Consider the following 22,181-nt stretch of genomic DNA (forward strand, 5'->3'; position numbering starts at 1 on the left):
GATCCATTTTCATTGTTCAGCTCAACGACTTGCAGAAAAATGTGGTTTGGAAACTTTGGGGTTGCATTTAACGTAATCATCTTAGTTGATGCTTAACCTCAGCAAAGATGCAACTTTTTCTGCACCTTGTGCTATATTGGTTGGTATGAGCTGATTCCATGATGTTTATATTATTTTATGGATAAGTTTTAATTGAATCATTTGTAAAAATTTAATCTCTAATTTTTCATTGATATGTATGATATATGTAACACCCCAAACTCGGCCTAGAAGTTTAAGCCAAATCTAGACGAGCTACACTAACGTAGCAAAATCGTACTTCTTGTTAGAGTTTTAACTTTGAAAATCAAAAATTCATTTTAGTCAATTTAGACGATTTTGTAATTTTGTTTTAGACTTGGCAGATACTGACGAGATTTGGAAACTTAGAACATTTTGCAATTGATGGTTGGGAGGAGTTGGCATCTCTATCACGGTATGGGTTTAGTTTAGTTGGACATCGTTTCATTTCCGTTTGGCGTTGTGCTCAACTGCAGTCTTTGGAAGCAGAGGAAGCCGAATTGCAACCTGACAAGATTTCACGTGTTGAATCTTTGGAGATAATTTCTTGTGATAGGCTCAATAGACTGCCAAAAGTCTTACATGAGCTCACATTCCTTACAGTGATGGAAATTGATAATTGTCTAAGCTTGGTTTCTTTTGCAGAGAATAACTTACCACCTAATTTTAAAAAGCTGAGAATTAGAAACTGTGAGAATTTGGAGTATTTGGTTGATAAAAAGAAGATAATAAGAGTATGAGTAGTACCCTCTGTCTTCTTGAGGACTTGAAAATCTCTGAGTGTCCATCTCTAATGTCTTTGTCATCGAAGCGGCACAAAAATATTTGCAATCAGCTTCAACTTCTCGAAATTGACCAGTGCTCAAAGCTGAGTTGCCTATTTTCAAACACCAAGTTTCCCATAACGCTTAAACAATTTGACAATTGGGGGATGTCCAATGTTGGAATACATAGCCGAGGAGTTTGAGGAAAGCGCTTGTCTTGAATCTATTAATATTGGAGATTCTGGAATTAAATCTCTACCACGAGGACTAGACAAGCTCATCCATCTCCAGGAGATTCGTTTGAATTCGTGTTCAAATTTGGTTTCTTTTGAAGAAAGTGGGTTGCCCAGCACCAGCTTCAGAGCTTTTGTCGTTGATGGTTGTCAAAATTTTGGAGCCCTTCCTAAGTGCATGGCCAGCATCACCTCCCTTCGACAATTAAGTGTGCGCGACTGTTCGGCTGACATATCATTTCCATCGGAGGGATTCCCTGCCAATCTCACATCACTTTCAATCTCAAACGCACCCAAGATTTATAGGTCACTTGTGGAATGGGGATTAAATAGACTCACCTCACTTCAAAAATTGACCATCGGAGGTGGAGGATGCTCAAACGTGGTGTCGTTCCCAGAAGAAGGGATTGGAATGATGCTGCCTCCTTCTCTCACCCGTATTAGTCTTTTCCAATTTGAGAACCTGGAATTCATGTTCTCCGAGGGCTTTCAAGACCTCGCCTCTCTTAAAGTATTGGACATCGATAATTGTCCCAAGCTAACATCTCTTCCAAAAAAAGTCGTGCTTCACTCCCTTGGATATTTATCTCTTTCCAGTTGTCCGTTGCTACAAGAAGAGTGCTCAAGTGATAAAGGACGAGAATGGTCTAAGATTTCCCACATACCCCTTGTTGAAATTGATAATAAAGCAGTCATCCCGAGGGAATCAGATTGAAAGATGAGTCGTAAAATCTGTGATTGGTTTCTTCAGAGTGATGGGAGAGGTACAAAAAACCATTTCAAACAAGTCTAACTTTCTTTACGAACAAGATAAGAATAGGAATCAGTATAAATTTATTGATTAATATTTGCAGGGATTGAAAGAGAAGTTGGGGTGGAAGTGAGGTTTCAGAAAGATCCAAGTTTCAGAAAGATCCTTTGAAGGAAAAGTAAAAAAGATGTCACTTCTCTTGTTAAAAATTTCAAAGATGTTATTGGCACACAATTCAGGTGGAATTTGTCATTTAGTGTTTCAGAGGTTTGTAAACTTGTTTCTTGTTAAAAATTTCAATGACAAAAGTATAAATGTTGATGAGATGTTATTGGCATACAGTTTAATGGGTGGTGTTTCAGTAGTTTCAGATGTTTGTAAACTTGTTTCTTGGCTTTGGGGTTTAATGTTGGAGTAGCATTAGATCATCGGTTTTTCTAGAATGTGAGCTTTGTCTATTGTTTATTTTATTCTTCTACTTTACTTTTCTTATATACAATTTCACGTTCAACTTCAATCTTATAACATTTTTTTTAATTTTCAATATATCTTTAGTTATCTTCTATTTTGGAAAATTTAGGCAAAAATGCCATAAAGAAAACTAATATTTCGAAAGAATGCACATTTTGTTACAAAATATTTTTTTTCTTTTTCTCTGTCCAAAATATATCAATTTCTCCAAATTTAGGAAATATCGACTTGATTCCCTAACTTTTTTTTATTTCAACATTTTTATCTAAATTTCTCCTATTTTTCTATTTCACTTTCTTGTTTTTTTTTTCTCTTTCAATTTTATTTCTTTCTTTTCTTCCTATTCTTTCCTCTCTTTCCCAACCTTAACTGTCTCTAGCATGCACTACAGCCGCACTACGACATTTGTTCTTCTGTCCAAATAATGGCATTAGTCAACTCTTTTCCTCATTCTCTTTCATTTCCAAATAATGGCGTTGGGGTTCTCCTCCGTCAATCACCTTGCTCTTTTGTCATCATGTTGTCACTAATCAGAGAAGCCACCAAATGGTCCACATTTCCTTTCTCTCTCCTACTTCTTTTGTCATCACTGCTTGTTCCGATGTTGTCACTAATCTTGAAGGCAAATCAATTCAACAAAAAGTGTATTATCACATTCAATTTCGACCTTTCTGAAGTCTTTTCCTCGTATTATGAAAACACCTTCCAACATGGTAGAGCAGATTTTTTTGAATATTGAATATAGAGCATATATGATAATTGATTATCTTGCTAATTGGTTATCTTGCTTCGTTTTTCTATATAAATTTATTATTTTACTTTTATATATGTATGATAATTGGTCTCTTTCTAACATTTCAAAGTTTAATATTCCAGCAGATAAGACAATGTTGAGGTTTGGAAACTCAGAACATTTTGAAATTGATGGTTGGGAGGAGTTGGCATCTCTATCACGGTATGGGTTTAGTTTAGTTGAACATCGTTTCATTTCCTTTTGGCGATGTCCTCAACTACAGTCTTTGGAAGCCGAGGAAGCCGAATTGCAACCTGACAAGATTTCATGTGTTAAATCTCTGCGGATATATGACTTTGAAAGGCTCAATAGACTGCCACAAGTCTTACATGAGCTCATATTGCTTACAGTGATGGAAATTGATAATTGTCGAAGCTTGGTTTCTTTTGCTGAGAATAACTTACCTCCTAATTTAAAAAAGTTCAGAATTAGAAACTGTGAGAATTTGGAGTATTTGGTTGATGAAAAAGAAGATAATAAGTGTTTACACCATTTTTTGTAAAACGGAGTCGACTTTAATTTTGAAAATAAAAACGAATATGGGAGTCACCACCAATCTTTTTTAATGAGGTGTGATCGGGTCACCTCGAAAAGTTATTATTTTAATAAACAATTTGATTTATTAAAACAATAATTTCGGTCTACGGAATTTAAAAAAATGGGTTCGGGAGTCGGTTATGTACGAGGAAGGATTAGCACCCTCGTAACGCCTAAAATTGGTACGTAGTTGATTAATTAGTGTCTTAATGTCGAAGATTAAAAATTTTGAAGAGTTTTTTTAAAAAATATAATCCTTTGCTAAAATACCGACAATTTTCGAGAAAAGGAGTATATTTCACGTTAATCGAGAGAGAAAATTACATCTCGTAAGTTAAGACATAATGTCTTGAATTCCTGATACGAGAATAAATACCAAAAAATTATTTAACTATCTCGAGTTTAGAAAAGTGATCGTGTCTCGTAAGTTAGAACACGATCTTTTGCTATTTCTCGAGATCGTTTAAAAACCTTTGTTTGAAAAGATTCGTGTATTTAGATTTATTGCGAAAATCGTAACCCCTAAGTTAGGGTACGACCTTCTTGAATCTAAACTCGAAATTTTACTTATTCAAAAGTCATAATTTATGCATTGAATAAAATTAATCTTACTTGAATTAGTAAAAATACAACACATTGTTAATATGCGTAACAAAACAATAATAGATACGACAATGTAAGCATGAATAATGCGAGTAACAACAAAATAATAAGTAAACAAAATAAAAAGGACAAAGTGATTACATATAAAATAACAAGTAAATAAATAAGTAGAACTAAAACATTTTTTAAAGTAATAGTGTATATGAATAAATAAATAAACACCAGGTAACAATGATAACAATAAATAAAATAAGTAAAACTATGTAAAAATGAAGATATATGTATTTATATATAATTTTAAGTTATGAAAAAAAAGTATATATAGTTTTAAGTTATAAAAAATATATATATAAATATAGATAGTTTTTATAAAGTAAAAAAATGTGTATATATATAAATTATAGAATATACATATATATTATAAAAATATATGTATGCATGTACATATTTTAAAATTATAAAATATAAAAGACGTATGTATATATATATACAGATTATAAAACATGTGTATGTGTATATTTATATTAGAAAAATGTATGTATATATATAAAATTTGGAATTAGAGGTATAAATGAGTAAATAATAATAACAACAATATTAATGATATAATATAATAGTAATAATAATATTAACATGATCAATTTAATAATAAAATAACCTAAATACCAAATAGATGACTAAATTGAAACCAAACAAAACCTTAGGGCCGAAATAAAAAAATCTAGAACAAAGAAAAGGACTAAATAGTGACGCGCGCGAAAGGAAGGGGACCAAAAGGAAATTTATCCAGGCCTCGAAATCGGACAGCTTCGATCGGGACCAAATTGAAGAAGCGATAAATTTTTGGGGTAAAATTAAAAAACTAAAAATACTTTATGGTAAAACCATTAAAAGTGGAAGGACCTATTGCGCAAATAGACCCTTCACCACAAAAACACTCAGATCCTGAGGGTAAATGGGTCGAGTCACGGGTCAGAGACCAAAACGACGACGTTTTGGTCTCTGAACTTAAATTCCAAAACGGCGTCGTTTCCTGCTTCTTATTTAAACACCTTTTTTTTTTAATTTCCCCCTCACACTAAAAAAAATATGTAGAAACCTCTCAAAGCCTACCCCATGCCCTCCGACGGTTGGGCTTCTCATCGCCGCTCATCCGTTCGTCGCCCCGCCACTAAACCGACGACCGACGAAGCGCGATAACTGGCTCTTAAAGCCATGTTTCTGGGCGAGTTACAAGGTCGGGCCTTTGAGCCCTATAAGGACAGAGACAAAGGCCCTCGAACCCCTATTCGAGTCTGGTCCCGACGACGGAGAACCGCCCTCTGACGGCGCGGTCACTAGGCGTCCGGTGAGCTTTTTTCCCTCTTTTTTATTCTTTTTTGATAGTTTTTTTCCTTAAAAATAGACTTAAAAAGAGAAAAAATGATGAAAAATAAAAATAATCAATCGAACAAAAAACGAAGAATAGCAACCTTTGTTTTCTTTTTATTCCTGGTGTCCGTGAAAAAAATACCAAAAGAAATACAAGAAACAGTTCGGGCTTTTATAGCCGAATACAGAAATCTTTTTTTGTTCTCTTCTCTGTTGTTTTCTTCTGTTTTCTTGTCCTTTTCCATGTTGTTTTCTTTTTTAATTTGCGTGTTTTCTTCTCATTGCAGGTGGAACAGGTACGGATGGGACGTGACGAACAGCGGCCAGCAAGGGTCAGAAGACGCGGCGCTAGGGTTTCAAACTTTCTGAAACCCTAGTTTGACCAATGGGTCAGAGGGTTTTGGGCCAATTAGATTATTGGGCCTTTTGGGGCCATTCGGGTTTTGGCATGTAATGGACTGTTATTTTTTTAATATTTGGGCCTGGGAAGAAATTGGGCTTGTACAATAAGAGTATAAGTAGTACCCTCTGTCTTCTTGAGGACTTGTCTATCTATAAGTGTCTGTATCTAATGTCTTTGTCATCGAAGGGGCACAAAAATATTTGCAAGCAGCTTCAACTTCTCCAAATTACCGAATGCTCAAAGTTGAGTTGCCTATTTTCAAACACCAAGTTTCCCATAACTCGTGGATTTACTTGGTTTACTTGGTTTGGAAAAGGATATCTCATTGTTAATAAACTTATCTTCTATTTTGGAAAAATTAGGCAAAAAGATCGAAAAAAAAATTAGGGAGTTAGGTCGAAAATTTTCAAGTTTAAGGAGATATGTTGATTTTGAACAGAAAAATAGAAAATGCGTCTTGAGAAAAGCGCTTTTTGCAAAACTCATTTTCTTTTGACAAATTAGTATTTTTTTACAATATATTTATTAAAGAGAAATTGAACTCGAACACTCAATAATAAAACTACTAAGATTTGACAATTTGGCTAAAGAAAAGCTAATATGTCAAAAGAATAAAATTACCGATAGGACCAATGGATAGTGTGATATATCTCTAACTAGCTTCCAACCCAATGAGCTTTCTATAATTTGCAAGGTAAATAAAAACAAATACGTAAGCAATGAATGCTTAGTAAGCTCGTGTAATCTTTAATCATATTAGTTCATCTAAAATTGAAATCTATACATATCAAGAATAATCCAATATTAATACCATAATACTCATGAAGCTATATTCATCAGCTCACGAGGTGAATAAATCCACAGTATCACCTAAATATATAATCCCAAGTTTAGTAGGATTTTATATAACTTTAACTCTTTATAATTTCTTTATTTTCATTTGCATTTCTTTACTTTCCACGCTTATTCCATATGTGTGACACACAAGTCATAAACATATCATTCAACCATAGTCACAAGCTAATGCATTTAATCAAAGTCTTTTTCGAATTGATCACATGATAAATCATTTCATAAGAAATTGCATAATCTAAACCTTACCACTTTTTAGTGAGCGCTAGCATATTTTTATTTAGATACTTTCCAATTCAATGCATTATATAAATAATCATAATACCATTCAACCAATAGCTTGGCACTTGCCTAAGCATCAAGCAAGAATACTGGTTAGTGTACTTGCACACATTATATATAAACTCATCATACATAATTTTCTTGTATCAACATATTAAAGATAATCATACATTTACATGTCATGATACATATCATTCTCTTGTCATTTCTTCATAGACATATATCATTCATTTCATTATTTCAATATTTCATGTACCATCATTTTCATGAATTTCGTACATCCCAGTAATAGTTCATTTCAAATTCATGTTATCTCACTTCATAACTTTACCCGTTATATCATTTAAATATCAATGGTTACATTTATTTCAGATCAATACCAATAATAATCTATAAATCTTTTAATTCAATCACATAAGTCTTTTATCGTTTCTTTCTGAATCGAAGAACGACTTATTGATTTGAGTACATCGTTCTTTGGTGCCATATTCCAACTATGGTCTTGCACATATAAACACTGCCATAGTCCGACCATGGTCTTACATTCATAGTGCCATAACCCAGTTATGGTTTTATCCATCAATTCATCATTTGCCACAAAATGATTGTACTCAATCCCGCGTTCAATCCAAATTGAGTATTAAATTCGATATTATATTTCCAATAATAATTCAATTCCATGTTTTCTATTACCCTTATTATTTTCCCATATTTATCTCGTTAAATTTCTTGGATATTTGATGGATTTTCAGATGTACACTTTTAGTGTACAATTTCGGGTCCGTCAATTCATATTCATGTGGGCACATTTTCATTTCAGAAAGCACACTCTCGCGAACCTTATCCTTACAATGGGATTACGAGTCCAGGCTAAATCCCCTATAATATAAACTCATAGAGTGTTTTCGGGATTACCAGTCCAGGCTAAATCCCTACAATGACAATTACTCTAATGAGCTTGGATCTGAATTACCAGTCCAGGCTAAATTCAAACCCTAATTTGGATTACCCGTCCGGGCTAAATCCATTTTCCACATATTCTTCGAAAGGGCTATATCAGGATAGGAACACCCGTCCGGGCTAGATCCTTTTTACCGTCAATTCCTTTTCAGAGATCCATCGAATTTTCCTTCCATTCAACCGGGATTTCTTTCCTTTTTTATCAAATATATCAATGTTTCATCAATTATCATACAATGAACATTCAAATCATATTCACATAAATAACATACATTTCAAGCATTTAAGAATATAATTCAAGTTACGCGAACCTACCGAGCTAAATTGTAAAAATACCAAAATTTAAGAACATTTTGGTAATTTTCCATTTTCCTCGAATTTGTACCCAATCTTGATCTAAATTAATATTTCTTTCAATTTATTAATTTAAATAATAAAAAAATTCATTTCATGCAATTTAGTCACTTTTTGACATTTTTTACAAATTTACCTTTAAAATATTACTTTTATTCAATTTAGTCCCTGAACCTAAAACATGCAAAATAATCATTTTTAATGAAAACTCATGCTAGTTGAATAATCATATATTTTCCTCCTCCTCCTCTCCATTCCACATCCTTGATGTATGTAACATGCTTATATGTAATATTATCTATAATTTCACCATTTATTTATATATTCATTCAAATATGTCCAAAACTGTTTTAGTGTAAAATGTTGATAACTAAATTTATAACACTTTCCTTTCCTTTCTCTTCAATATTTTCCATCACTTTCTCTTTTTTCCCTTTACTAACAAAACAAGAATATAGGACCTTATATAATGAAACTCTACATTGACATTAATTTCCCACTTTTTCAAAAATATATTGAAATCTTAATGTTTTTACCTTGTGCTATTGATTTCAATCTTTAACTTAATTTTCTCTCTCCTCCAGCTTCTATTTCTTTAATCTAACTTGATATTCTAGCTCCCCATAGTCTCCTTGTTATCTTTCTCTCTTGATGGCTATGGAAATTCTTTTGATTTCTAGGTGAAAATGGTAATTTTTTGGTGGAAGGACCAAATTGTAAAGAAAGCAAAACTTTCTTTCTTTCCCTCTTTTTCTCACGTTGAATGTATAGGAAGATGATAACTTCTCTTCATTTTTCCTCCCTTTTATATTAATCATTTAATAATAAAATAATACTAAAAATCTTAATAAAATATTAATTAAATAACATTTATCTAATTACTTAATTAAAAATATCACCAACATCATAATTACCTTCTAGAATTCTCTCTCTCTAATTGACTATTTTGTCATTTATAGTCTTTTAAAATTCCATCCTTGAGTCATCACTTAATTTGGTAAAATTGTAGTTTAGTCCCTCAAAATTCTTTACCTTTTCAATTTGGTCCTAATCCATCCATTTTCCTTAGTTTCTAGATTAATCCACCCTTAAAATATTTTCACTATTGGTCCTTCAACTTTTTCATATTTACACTTTAACCCCTCAAATTTTGAGTATTTACTATTGGGCAACAAAACATTTCTCACTTTTACAATTTAATCCTTTCTTGAATTAATATGCCATAATATACTTCCCAATGTTAACATAACTCAAAATTACCCTTTTTTATCACTTTATTTCCTTATTTTACTATATTAGGAATATTATCTTACTTTCTTACTGTAGTAATTTTCGGGGTATTACATTCGAGTTCGAATTGAGTTGAATTTTACAATTCGAATAACTCTAATAATTTGAATAAGAGATTGATGTACATACCTTTTTGGTCTCTGTCAAATTTAAAAATAAGCAAATTGGTCTTTCTCAACAAAAATTACAAAAAATTCAAAATAATTTTCAAAAATTCAAAATAATTTTCAAAAATTCAAAAATAAATTTTAAAACTCAAAATATTTATAAAAATTCTAAAATTTATATTTTTCAAAAAAATAAAAAATTTTCAAAAAAGTTTTAAAAAATTATAAAGAAAGTTAAAAATTTTTAAAAAAATTAAATAATAATTTAAAATTTAAAATAATGTATATAACTAAAACAATTAATTTATTGTTAAATTATGCATTAAAACACAATACTTGTATGGTGTAAATAATTACAATTAGATAGTCATAATTACTGAATTAATTTGGGTATAGTACCAATAAAGGCTCATTTCTGAATTTTTTTTACGGAAATGTGCAGTTTTTACAAATAATTACGAGTATGGTTTGAAAATCTAAAAATGCACTCACATTGACGTGCTTTTAGGGGATAACTTAGAAAAAACGCTTCCACGTCAGCGCTTTTTTTCTTGTATCAGGCAAAAGCACGCTGACGTAGACACGCTTTTGCCCGTGCTTGGACTAAATTTTCAAAAAAACGATCACTTTTTAAAATATTTCAAAAATAGACTAATTTTTTTTGAAAATTTAAAAGATTAAGCCTTTATAAAAACTCAAAGTGACAATACTATTTCTTTTTTTTTTGTGCCACCAATTTGTATGGGAGTAAAACTTACAAAATATATATTTACTATAAACCCAAAGTCTCATTTTCTACATTGTAAAATATAATTAGTTACATAAAGATCTGTTCTGTAAATTTTATTTTCATATTAATTGGTGGTACAAGAAAAGAAGAAGAAAAAAATAGTACTCCCACTTTGGATTTTATAAATGTTTATTCTCATAAAATTTTAAAAAATTGATATATTTTTATAATATTTATAAAATAACATTTTTTAAAAATTTAGTATACAACACGTGGACGTAAGAAAAAAAAAGTTGATGTGGAAGCGCTTTATTCCTTATATATTTTTATATTTGATACAAACGGAAAGCAAAAAACATTACCAACCGGCTAACCAATGGAGCTTTGCCACGTTTACAGAAAAATAACATATTACAATGACATTAAATGTATGTCCTGCGGGTGTGCAGGAAAGATAAATGGTTGTGTAGGCATTGTTTATTGATTGGTAGCTGATAAGAAAATATAGTAGAGTATGCTCCAATAATAGAGTCATTTAATTTCAGAAATCCAAAAACTGTGACCTGTTTTCCACTTTCTTGTGTTTTCCATCTCATTTCTCTCTATTCGTTGACTTCAGCTCCATTCCCTGTTAACCCCAATTATACACAATCCATCTCATTTAATTTCGGAAACTGCTTGCTGATACTCTTCCACCATAGCCATTGCTTCACAGTAAATTGCCTGCAAAAATTGACACGAATTTTACATTTTATTTTCCTACGATATTCAAAAAAAAAAACCAGTAAATGAAAATTAAATTAGAATATCACCATTGCTTCTAAGTAGCGTAATCTTTCTCTCGACATTTCCTCTCTCGCCTGAAAATCGAAATCCATCACATTACTTGAAAAAGGAAGAGGGAATGACACAAGAAAAAAAATCAAATTTTAATAGAGAATACGAGCTGGAGATCGTAGTAGGCGGATTTGGAGATAAGAGATCCATTGGGAGATAAGCAATGGCGCTCTAGCTGATCGATTACTTGGATGACGTCAGCCGGCAAGTTTTGCCCCTCCTTTCACCATGAATTCAGTCTTGTTTTGGCTTCGAAACGATGTTAATGTGTTTTGTTTGTTTACTGGGAAAATGAAAAGGAAACTAAACGAGAAAAAGGCCGGCCTTCGGATTTTTGAAAACTGGAATTGAAATGGAAGCAAAGGTTATCGAAGGAGTGAAAATACAAAATCAACTCTCTAATTTTTTTATCGGAGAAAAATAAATCAAAACATTTATTTATGATTAAAATCTTCTTTTACTCCTTGTAATTTGACAAAATTTTATATTTAGTCCCTATAGTTTACAAATTTAAAAAATTAGCTCCTCCTACATTTTTTATTTAAAAATAACAGCCCAATCATTAAAATCGCATGTATTTACCAAAGTCAAATTGACATCATGTTTAGGTTGCCCTCATGTATTGTAACATATGTTTGACGGAAAATAAACATGTCAAGTTGACAAGTTTTAATATAAACTACCAATAACGATAATGATTGAAATAAAATTTTATAAATTAAAAATGTAGGAGAATTGATTTTTTAACTTTTTAACTATATGGACTAAATCTCAAAATTTATAAAAATATAGAGACTAATAATATATTTAACATTTATTTATGTTTAAGTTAATTATTGTTCATTTTCTTTTTACCTCAAATAAATTATTTATCTCAAATTTTATTTAAGTTTTTTTTTAAATATGTTAAGGAAAAATAAGATGGTAACTGCTATATAAATTTATCATTTTATTCTTATATATGTATAATTATTAAAAGAGTAAAAATGTAAAAATACATTATAGAAAAACACTTACATTTTATGTTTAGAATTTATTTTCAATTAAAATTATGTTTAAATATTTGTTTGTCTTTAAAAAGATTAGAAATAATTAATAAAAATCACATTAAAGTGAGACCAGGAGAGACGAAGATGAATGTATCTAACATCAATGGGAGTTGTAGTACTTTTTAAAAGGTAAAATGACTTATTTGGCCTTTCAACTTATCAAAACAAAAGTAATTTTAGTCCTTCATTTAATTTTTTTTACTTTTTTTAACCTTTAAACTTGTGCTTTGTTTGTCAAATCACCTAAAATAGATGTAAAAATTAATATATATTAATTTTATTGACGTGACATACACGTAAAATGTCACATAAATGTTAAATCAATAATTAATTAATTTTTAAAATTCAAAAATATATAATAAATTATTTTAAAAAAATAAAAATTATTAAACTTATTAAAAAATATTTTTTTAATAATTTTAATTTTAAAAATTGGAATAATTGTTAATGGACACGCCAGAGGCAAATCTAGGGGGCTTGCAAGGCCCTGACCCCCATAAAATGGAAAAATACTATTTAGGCTCTATAAAATTTTGTAAAATTTAAATTAATAAAGGTAAAATTGTACTTTGGTCGGCCTAAAATTATAAAAATTTGATTTAATCTTTTAGATATTATAAAGATATAGACTATAAAAAATTAAAAATTTCAGTCGCCCCCTAAAAATTATTCCGGCTTCACCCCTAGGACATACATATGGATTGCGATATCAGTAAAGTTAACAAACATTAACTTTTTCATGCATTTCGAAGTGATTTGACAAACAATAAAAATTAAAAAATTAAAAAAGATGAAAAAAATGACTAAAATGAAACTTTTATAAAATTGAAAGATGAAACAAATTATTATACCATTTCTTTTGTAAAACAGAGCACAAATATCTCAATTTTTACAAAAAATTAGACATATTTAAAATATGAGTGAAGCTCAGACTTAAACATTCAAGGCTCAAACTTAGCTCAATTTGACTCACTTTTAAGTTTATAATACTTTATATTATATTATTTAAATTATAACACATAAAAATATATTAAATATATAATACTACTCTAATGTAAATATTAAAATAATGTTAAGATGTCTATGTAAAAAAAATTAATAAATAAAAATATATAAAATTATAAATATTAAATTAATATAATATAAATATTTTTAAAAAATTTAAAAATTAATATGGACGGACTTAAAATGGATTTTAATTAGTATTTTGTAAATACAGACAAGCTTGAATAAAATTTTAGGTCCATATTTTCTGATTTTCAACTTTACTCAAAAGTTTAGATAAATTATTAAATTACCCCACTTGTAATTTTTGTAAAAACATTTATGATTCGAAGCGAATCCACACTTGACAGACGTGAGCTTGAGGGCAGCGAAGAAGACTACTCGGTCAAAGCGTTCATCCTAAATGAATTGAAAAAGTACTTTTGATTAATTGTTTAATACTTTAGATATCACAACTAAGACCTTGTTTTGAAAAAATTTTAAAACTCTAGTTTTTCCCTAATTTTATTTTCACCTGTGTTTTCTAAACTCGTTTTTTTTCCAAAAATGTACTCATGAGTCTTCAAAAAAAATAGTATGTCTTCAACGGGTTTATCAAACATGATTTCTTTTGAACCGTAATGTTCAGGCCGGGTTTGGGGTATTACAAATCACTTAGTCCTCGAATTTTCTTGGGTTCAATCCTTAGAATACTCGAGTGTTCCATTATAACACTAAAAATATTACAACTCGTGTAACAGTCCGATTTTTGGTGATGTCAGAGATAGTGGTTCGGGCCACTAAATTCAACGAGTAAGTTCGTAAATATTATTATTTAATATTTACAAGTTAAATGTGTTTATTAAAAAAAAGTACATTCTCGGGACTCCGTTCCCGTAGAACAGACTCATAAATCTTTTTAATAAATATTTACGGAGCTAGTTGTGTAGTTAATTAGGTTTCGATTAAGTAAATTTGCTTGAATTAAAAGTAATTAGATAAAAAGACTAAATTGAATTGATTGTAAAAGTTTAATTATGAAATAAATAAATAAAAGGGACTAAATTAGCAAATAAACAAAAAGTGACACTTGTGTGGTTATAATAAAATACATGTGTAATAAATATATACATACGTTTGTAACAATATGTATAATTTACTTATTATTTAAGTATAAGATATTTTAGATTAAAATATTATTATATTATATTATTATTATAAACAAAAGAAAGAAAAGAAATAAGAAAGAAACAGAAAGCTTAAAACGAAACAGTGAAGGAAAGAAGGAAAGAAAGAAAAGGGAAAATTGTGGTTTTGAAGTTCCGTCAAATTAGGGTGGGTTTGGATGGGCGATTGGGTGCGATGCGGTGCATTTAGCTTACTTTTTGTCTCACGCTACAGTATCACTACAGTATCTAATCTCACCGCCACCGCTATTTTTACACTAACCGCAGATAAACGCACCGCCCATCCAAACTCAAGGTTAGTCCATATTCTTGTAATTTTGATATTTTTGAAATCCTAAAATAAAATACTACTTGGTTTAAGTTGAAATTTTGAAAGTTAGTAAATTTTTAGATGTTGTTCATGTTGAATTAATTGATGAATTAGGGATTAAATTGATTGAATTTTAAGTTAGAAGTTAGTAAAGGGTTGATTTGTAAAATAAAACATGAGTTGATTAAACTAAAATTTACAAGTGCAAATGTGTTAAATTAGCACCCTTTTTGTGTGAAGTGAGTGAATCGCTTCTTAAACAATAATGCCATCATCAACTATATGTCTACCCGTGAGAAAGCTATACTGGAAGGGGAAAATGAGTTTTTAAAGGAAGGGATGAAGGTGATTGACCGTTATTTTAGTAATGATCTTATAGGTGATTAATTCGAGATACAAGAATAGCGGAGAAGACCGTTTAGTATAAAGCCAAGAAATAACTTAAATCCATGTATTACAAAACACATATAATAACTTAGTTAAGGTTTTATTTTTATAAATATAAAAAATTAAATTTATGTGTAAATATATTATTTTTAGACCAATTTTTCCAACAAGTTAAATGAATCATTTCCAATTGAAACCGAGAATGAAACACCCCAATAAGAAAATGCAACTATGATAATCTTATGGATATATGTTATTTTATAGTTTCTTGTAAATTAAAATTTCATTTGCCCCCTAAAAAATTATTCTGGCTTCACCCCTGAGACAAACATGAATTGGCACATCATTAAAGTTAACAAACATTAACATTTTCATCTATTTTAAAGTGATTTGACAAACAATAAAAATTTAAAGATGAAAAAATGAAAAAAAATGACTAAAATGGAATTTTTATAAAATTGAAAGATGAAACAAATTATTATACCATTTATTTTGTAAAACAGTGATGACAACCCCTCTCAATTGCCATCCTTGGTGTTAGCAACCCCAAAATGGTAGGTAATGTTGATATAAATATACAATTATTAATTGTTCCAAGTGCAGAAAACCACAATAATAACTTTATGAGAAACAAAATTAAGAAAATAAATGAAAATGTTTGAGCAAAAATATCTCAATTTTTACAAAAAACTAAACATGTTTAAAATATGAGTGAAGCTCAGACTTAAATATTCAAGTCTCAAACTTAGTTCAATTCGACTCATTTTTAAGTTTATAATACTTTATATTATATTATGTAAATTATAATACATAAAAAATATATTAAATATATAATACTACTCTAATGTAAACATTAAAATAATGTTAAGATGTCTATGTAAAAAAAATTAATAAATAAAATTATATAAAATTATAAATATTAAATTAATATAATATAAATATTTTTAAAAAATTTAAAAATTAATATGGACGGACTTAAAATGGGTTTTAGTTAGTATTTTGTAAATACAGACAAGCTTGAATAAAATTTTAAGTCCATATTTTTTTATTTTCAACTTTACTCAAAAGTTTAGATAAATTATTAAATTACCCCACTTGTAATTTTTGTAAAAAAGTTTCTGATTCGAAGCGAGCCCACACTCGGCAGACGTGAGCTTGAGGGCAGCGAAGAAGACTACTCGATCAAAGCATTCATCCTAAATGAATTGAAAATGTATAATTTTGATTAATTGTTTAATACTTTAGATATCACAACCAAGATCTTATTTTGAAAAAAAATTAAAACTCTGGTTTTTCCCTAATTTTATTTCTCCTATGTTTTCTAAACTCGTTTTTTCCAACAACGTACTCATGAGTCTTCAAAAAAAAATAGTACGTCTTCAACGGGTTAATCAAACATGATTTCGTTTGAGTTTAAGAGGTTTGCCAAAATGAAGTAATATTGTTTTCATATACAGTGTAACCTCCACAATCTAACCTTAACGTTTAGGCTAGGTTTGGGGCATTACAAATCACTTAGTCCTCAATCTTTTTTGGGTTCAATCCTTAGAGTACTCGAGTGTTCCATTATAACACTAAAAATATTACAACTCGACTTGTCACACTTGCAGTACACTGCTAGATTATTGATTGGTTTGCGTTGATTATTATCCCCAATGTGCACTGTCAAGTTGTTGGCGCTGTTGTCAGGGAGTTTATGTGTGATTGAGTGATTTGCTTGATTAATGCTTGTTTACTAGGGAGATAACTAGCAAAACTTAATTCTATAGATATGACACTTGTTTTTCTTTCAATTGCTCATTTATTTTCTTAGTTAAGTATTCTTGAAATTGAAAACTTATAGAATAATCTTGACATCACCCTTTCACAATGGAGAGCTATTTTTGGACTAATCTTTCTTCTCATTTATTCTGGCTTCACGGTGTTATTGAATCTCATACCTACTCTCTGCCGATCTTGAAATGTACACATCCATCGTCACCTTCTACAACTGCTTCATCGAAAAGAATGTACACCAAAATCATTATGTTATTCATCTTCAAAACAATTTTTGTTTTTTTCTTCTACTAAACACAAATATTTCACAAATATTTCAGTTGAACAGTTACAACAATGTTAAAAAAATAGTATATTTAAGGATTGGTGCTACCAAAAAGCTTGGTGGTAACAAAAAAATTTTAATGGAAAAGAAAATAGCCTGGTGCCGCCAACGAGGAAAATGACACAAAAAATTAAACTTTCTAACAAAAAATGTAATGGCCCAAATTCAAGGTTATCGGAATAGTGGTTTCGTAACCACAAATCCGATTTAAAGAGAAATTTATTTTAATATTTTTCCATGAATATTGGAATGATAGGAAAATAGTATAAAAATATCGATAGAAAAATTTTATCGATTTAGTGATTAGTTAGAAAAAGAAATTAGTGAAGAAATTGGGTAAAAATAAGGTATAGAGACCTCAATCTCGTAAAACCGAGTCAAAAATATTTTTATAATTATTTATGAACTGTTAATAATATGGTATTAAAATTTCGTTCGAAAATTTTGATGTTTGGGTAGTCAATTAAGTGAAAAGGACTAATTTGAAAAAGGTATAAAAGTTACTAAAAGGATTAAATAGCTCAATCGTTAAATGAGGAGGGACATAAATTGAAAATAACCCCAAAAGGATTCAGGAGAATTGAAGAATTAAGGGTAAAATTGGAATATTGCAAAATTTGCTTTAAAAGATAGGACTAAAATGGAATTATCTAGATTTCTCTTCATTTTTCTGCATTCCCATCAGCCAAAAACGTCCTAAGGGTTTCTCCAAGCTGGTTTTTCATAATTTTTGCACCAAGTGAGTTAATCCTTGCCCTTTTCTTGTAATTTTTGTGTTTCTAAGACTTTTACAACTAGGTCCTATTACTAAATTCATTAGTTTTTGATTTTGTGGATGAAGTTGAAAGTTGCTATGAATATGTGCTGGAATTTTATGATGATATAGGATGAAATTGAAGCTTTAATCTATTTATGAGATGATTTTATTAGGTACTTTCAATAGAAATTGATTTGTAGGACCTAATTGTGAAAAAGTTTGGAATTAAAGTCTAGTACTGAAATTCTGATTTCCAAAGCTTATGAAGTAGTTTAAAGTGATGGGATAAAGTGTTAATTGAGAAAAATCAGCTCAACTGATAGGTTAATTGAGCAGGGATGAAATTAGCATTTATTGAAAGTTTAGGGAAAAATGGTAATTAACATTATACACTAAAACAGATTTGGACAGCAGCAGTAGGTTAACTTTGAAAAATCACCAAAAATTGTAGAAATCGAATTAGAGGATGAATAAAATATGAAATTAAATCTTATTGAGTCTAATTTCTCATAGAAGAAACGGTTTAATCAATGGAATTGTAAATCACGAGATATAATGGATTTTGTGAGACAAAGTCAGAAGGAATTCGGGTTCCCCTGTTCTGACTTTGGAAAATCATTAAAAATTGTAGAAAAATGATTATGAGTTGTAATTTATATGGTTAGAATCCTTAATGAGTTTATTTTCATAAGCAATAAACGGAAACATCATCCAAATTCTGTAGAATGAGATAATTAATTTTTAGTGAAGAGGGGTCGGAACTGTCAAACAATGAAACAGGGGAATTTTAAAGAATAAACTGTACTTGTTGGCCAAACCAAAAATTCTGAAAATTTTATGGTAATAAGATATGTGAGTCTAGTTTCAGGTAAAATTAACGGATCTTAATTTTGAGTTCCGTAGCTCAAGATATAAATATTTTAGTGACTGTGACTCAGTGAGACAGCTTTGAATGCATTATAAATTATAATGGAATTATAGAGAATGTTACATATGAACATGAAATGTATTATATTAATGATTAAATTTATTTATTTAGATCCAGAAAGTTCAAATACGAAGCTAGATCGAGGTAAAGAAAAAGTTCGGGATTAGTAGATTTTTGTTTACAAACAAGTGTCGAGGTAAGTTCTTGTAACTTGAATTATATTCATAAATGCTTGAAATGTTTGTTATTGATGTGAATATGATTTGGATGTTTATTGTATGATAATTGATGAAGTATTGATATTCTTGATGAAAGGAGGAAATAAATCCCGGTTGAATGGAAGGAAAATTCGATGGATCTCTGAAAATGAATTGACGGTAAAAAAGATCTAGCCCGGACGGGTGATCCTCTCCTGATATAGCCCTCCCGAAGAATATGTGGAAAATGGATTTAGCCCGGACGGGTAATCCGAATTAGGGTCTGAATTTAGCCTGGACTGGTAATTCAGATCCAAGCTCATTAGAGTAATTGTCGTTGCAGGGGATTTAGCCTGGACTAGTAATCCCGCTGTAAGGATGAGGTTCGCGGGAGTGTGCTCTCTGAAATGGAAATGTGCGCACATGAATATGAATTGACGGACCCGGATTTGTACACTAAAGTGTACCTCTGAAAATCCATCGAAATTCCAAGTAGTTCAACGGGATAAATATGGAAAATAACAAGGGAATGGAAATCATGGAATTGATGAGCTCATCAATCATGGTATAAATTATTGATACATGGAAATTATTGGACTAATTTGAATGTTGAGTTTGTGCATGATAGGGGAATAATGTATTGAATAAATGTATGAATGTTTATTGTATTGTATTGAAAATATTAGGTAAGTATAATTCTTGTTACATGAGCTTACTAAGCACAAAGTGCTTACCCTGTTTCCTTTTCCCCTGTTTTGTAGTGTTAAGAGCTCGGAGGTCGGATTTGGTCGGAGACGCATCACACTATTAACCTCAAGATCTCGGTATATAAAGAAACTTTATTTTAGAAATCAATGGCATGTATAAGCTAGTAAAGTAGATGTTAATGTGAAATGAATGTATAGTTAGCCATTAGTATGGCTAACAAACTTTGGTTTTGGATATGTGATGATATTATCTTATGAATATTATAAATCTATCTTGAAAATATATATTGAAATGGATTAGTTGTGTCGAATTAGCCTCGGTTTAAAATTTACAGGTAAGATTTGATATTTATAAAGGGGTTATATGAAAAAAAAATTTCAGTAAAATCTGGTAATACCTCGTATCCTATTCCGGCGATGGAAACAGGTAGGGGGTATTACATTTGTTGGTATCAGAGCTACGGTTTAGCCGGTTCTCGGACCGACGTATCAAAAATGGGGTTAGCTATACATGCCATTTAAATTATTGTTGATAGTGTGATATCTCTTGACCATTTGAAATGTGATTTTCTTATAGTAAATGTCTGCCGACCGAGCTCAAACTGAGGAAGCCGAGAGTCATGCTCCAGCTTCAGAACAAAGAGAAGCTGAAGCTACTAGTAGTAGAAAGTCCGAGACAAGGGACCAAAATGAAGAAGCTAAAATGGCCTTCTATCAAATGATGAATGAATGGTTTACTCAGTATATAAGAACTAACCCTGTAGTACAGCAAACTCAAGCTCCCCCTCCTCCTCCTCCATCGGTTTCCGAGATTTTGCAGGGTACAGGTGCCGAATCTATCAGAAAAGGGAAAGCTCCGGTTGATAAAATTAGATAATATGGGGTAGAGGAATTCAGAGCTACAATTAATGATGATCCCGAACGAGCTGAGTTTTGGTTAGAGAATACTATTCGGGTTTTGGAGGAACTATCTTGCATACTAGAAGAGTGTCTGAAATGTGCAGTATCATTGCTAAAAGATACAGCTTACCACTGGTGGAATACTAAAGTTTCAGTTGTTCCGAAAGAAGGAATTACGTGGGAATTCTTTCAGACCGAGTTCAGAAAGAAATATATTAGTCAGAGGTTCCTTGATCAGAAGAGAAAAGAATTTCTTGAGCTAAAACAGGGTAATAGATCAGTATCTGAGTATGAAAGAGAGTTTGTCCGATTGAGTAAATATGCTCGGGAATGGGTACAATCAGAGGCTGAAATGTGCAAATGGTTCGAAGAAGGGTTGAATGAAGAAATTAAGCTACTGATCGGAATTCTTGAAATTCGAGAGTTTGCTACATTGGCAGAGCGAACTTATAAAGCAGAAGAATTGAGCAAAGAAAAGAAACAAGCTGAAAGAGAAGCTCGGGTTTTCAGTAAAAGATCGATGGAAAAATCTCAATTTTTTGCTTCAAAGAAATTGAAGAAATACCAGGACCGTTCTACCTCAGCCACTGGGTATTCGGGTAGAGAGCGAGGTTTTCAGCGTACTAATCCAAGACCTTCTACCCCATCAGTGACCAGTGTTGGCAGTGTTGGTACCCCTAAGCCAAGATGCCAGTACTGTAATAAAACTCATTTTGGTGAATGCCGATTAAAGAGCGGGGCTTGTTACCGATGTGGTTCTTTCGATCATTTCCTCAGAGATTGTCCAGAAAGGGGTGAAAAAGAAGCTGAAAAGACAGCAAAGCTGAGTAATCCAGTTTTGAGGGGTAGACCACATCGATCATCTGGTGATGTCGATGGTAGCCGAAGAGCTACGAGAGATACTGTAGGCAGGCCTGAGGTACGAGCACCTACTAGGACATATGCCATCCGTGCTAGAGAAGATGCTTCAGCACCTGATGTTATTACTGGTACATTTTCTTTACTTGATACTGATATTACTGCATTGATTGATCCTGGTTCTACACATTCATACATATGCACAAAATTAGTATTTGTTAAAAATTTATCTGTTGAACCTACTAAATTTGTGGTTAAAGTCTCGAACCCCCTGGGCCAGTTTGTGATGGTGGATAAAGTGTGTAAAAATTATCCACTGATGGTAAGAGGTTATTGTTTCTCGGTTGACTTGATGTTACTTCCTTTTGATGAGTTCGATGTGATATTGGGTATGGATTGGCTAACTCAGCATGATGCA

At 30.9% G+C, this 22,181-nt stretch overlaps 1 protein-coding gene and 2 long non-coding RNA genes across 3 annotated transcripts; 1 reads left to right on the top strand and 2 right to left on the bottom strand.

Annotated features, from left to right (window-relative positions):
• Positions 1–630: 630 nt before the first annotated feature.
• LOC121216968 (uncharacterized) lies at positions 631–1,540 on the bottom strand. Its single transcript, XR_005913170.1, has 3 exons — positions 1,397–1,540; positions 808–1,314; positions 631–720 (listed from the first exon to the last, which is right to left on the bottom strand). It is a non-coding gene; the product is annotated as an uncharacterized lncRNA (long non-coding RNA).
• Positions 999–2,273, top strand: LOC107887458 (putative disease resistance protein At3g14460). The gene is made up of 2 exons (XM_016811721.2): positions 999–1,821; positions 1,912–2,273. The coding sequence occupies exon 1, from the start codon at positions 999–1,001 to the stop codon at positions 1,770–1,772; it is 774 nt and encodes a 257-aa protein (XP_016667210.2). The 3' UTR covers positions 1,773–1,821; positions 1,912–2,273.
• An 8,567-nt stretch (positions 2,274–10,840) lies between these two features.
• LOC121216967 (uncharacterized) lies at positions 10,841–11,828 on the bottom strand. The gene is made up of 3 exons (XR_005913169.1): positions 11,505–11,828; positions 11,374–11,421; positions 10,841–11,284 (listed from the first exon to the last, which is right to left on the bottom strand). It is a non-coding gene; the product is annotated as an uncharacterized lncRNA (long non-coding RNA).
• Between the last annotated feature and the right edge of the window lie 10,353 nt (positions 11,829–22,181).

Source organism: Gossypium hirsutum, chromosome D05 (genome assembly GCF_007990345.1).
Source record: "Gossypium hirsutum isolate 1008001.06 chromosome D05, Gossypium_hirsutum_v2.1, whole genome shotgun sequence".
Lineage (NCBI taxonomy): Eukaryota > Viridiplantae > Streptophyta > Magnoliopsida > Malvales > Malvaceae > Gossypium > Gossypium hirsutum.

Coding starts and splice junctions, on each gene's coding strand:
- LOC107887458 (XM_016811721.2), top strand. CDS start 999: ATGTTGGAATACATAGCCGAGGAGTTTGAGGAAAGCGCTTGTCTTGAA.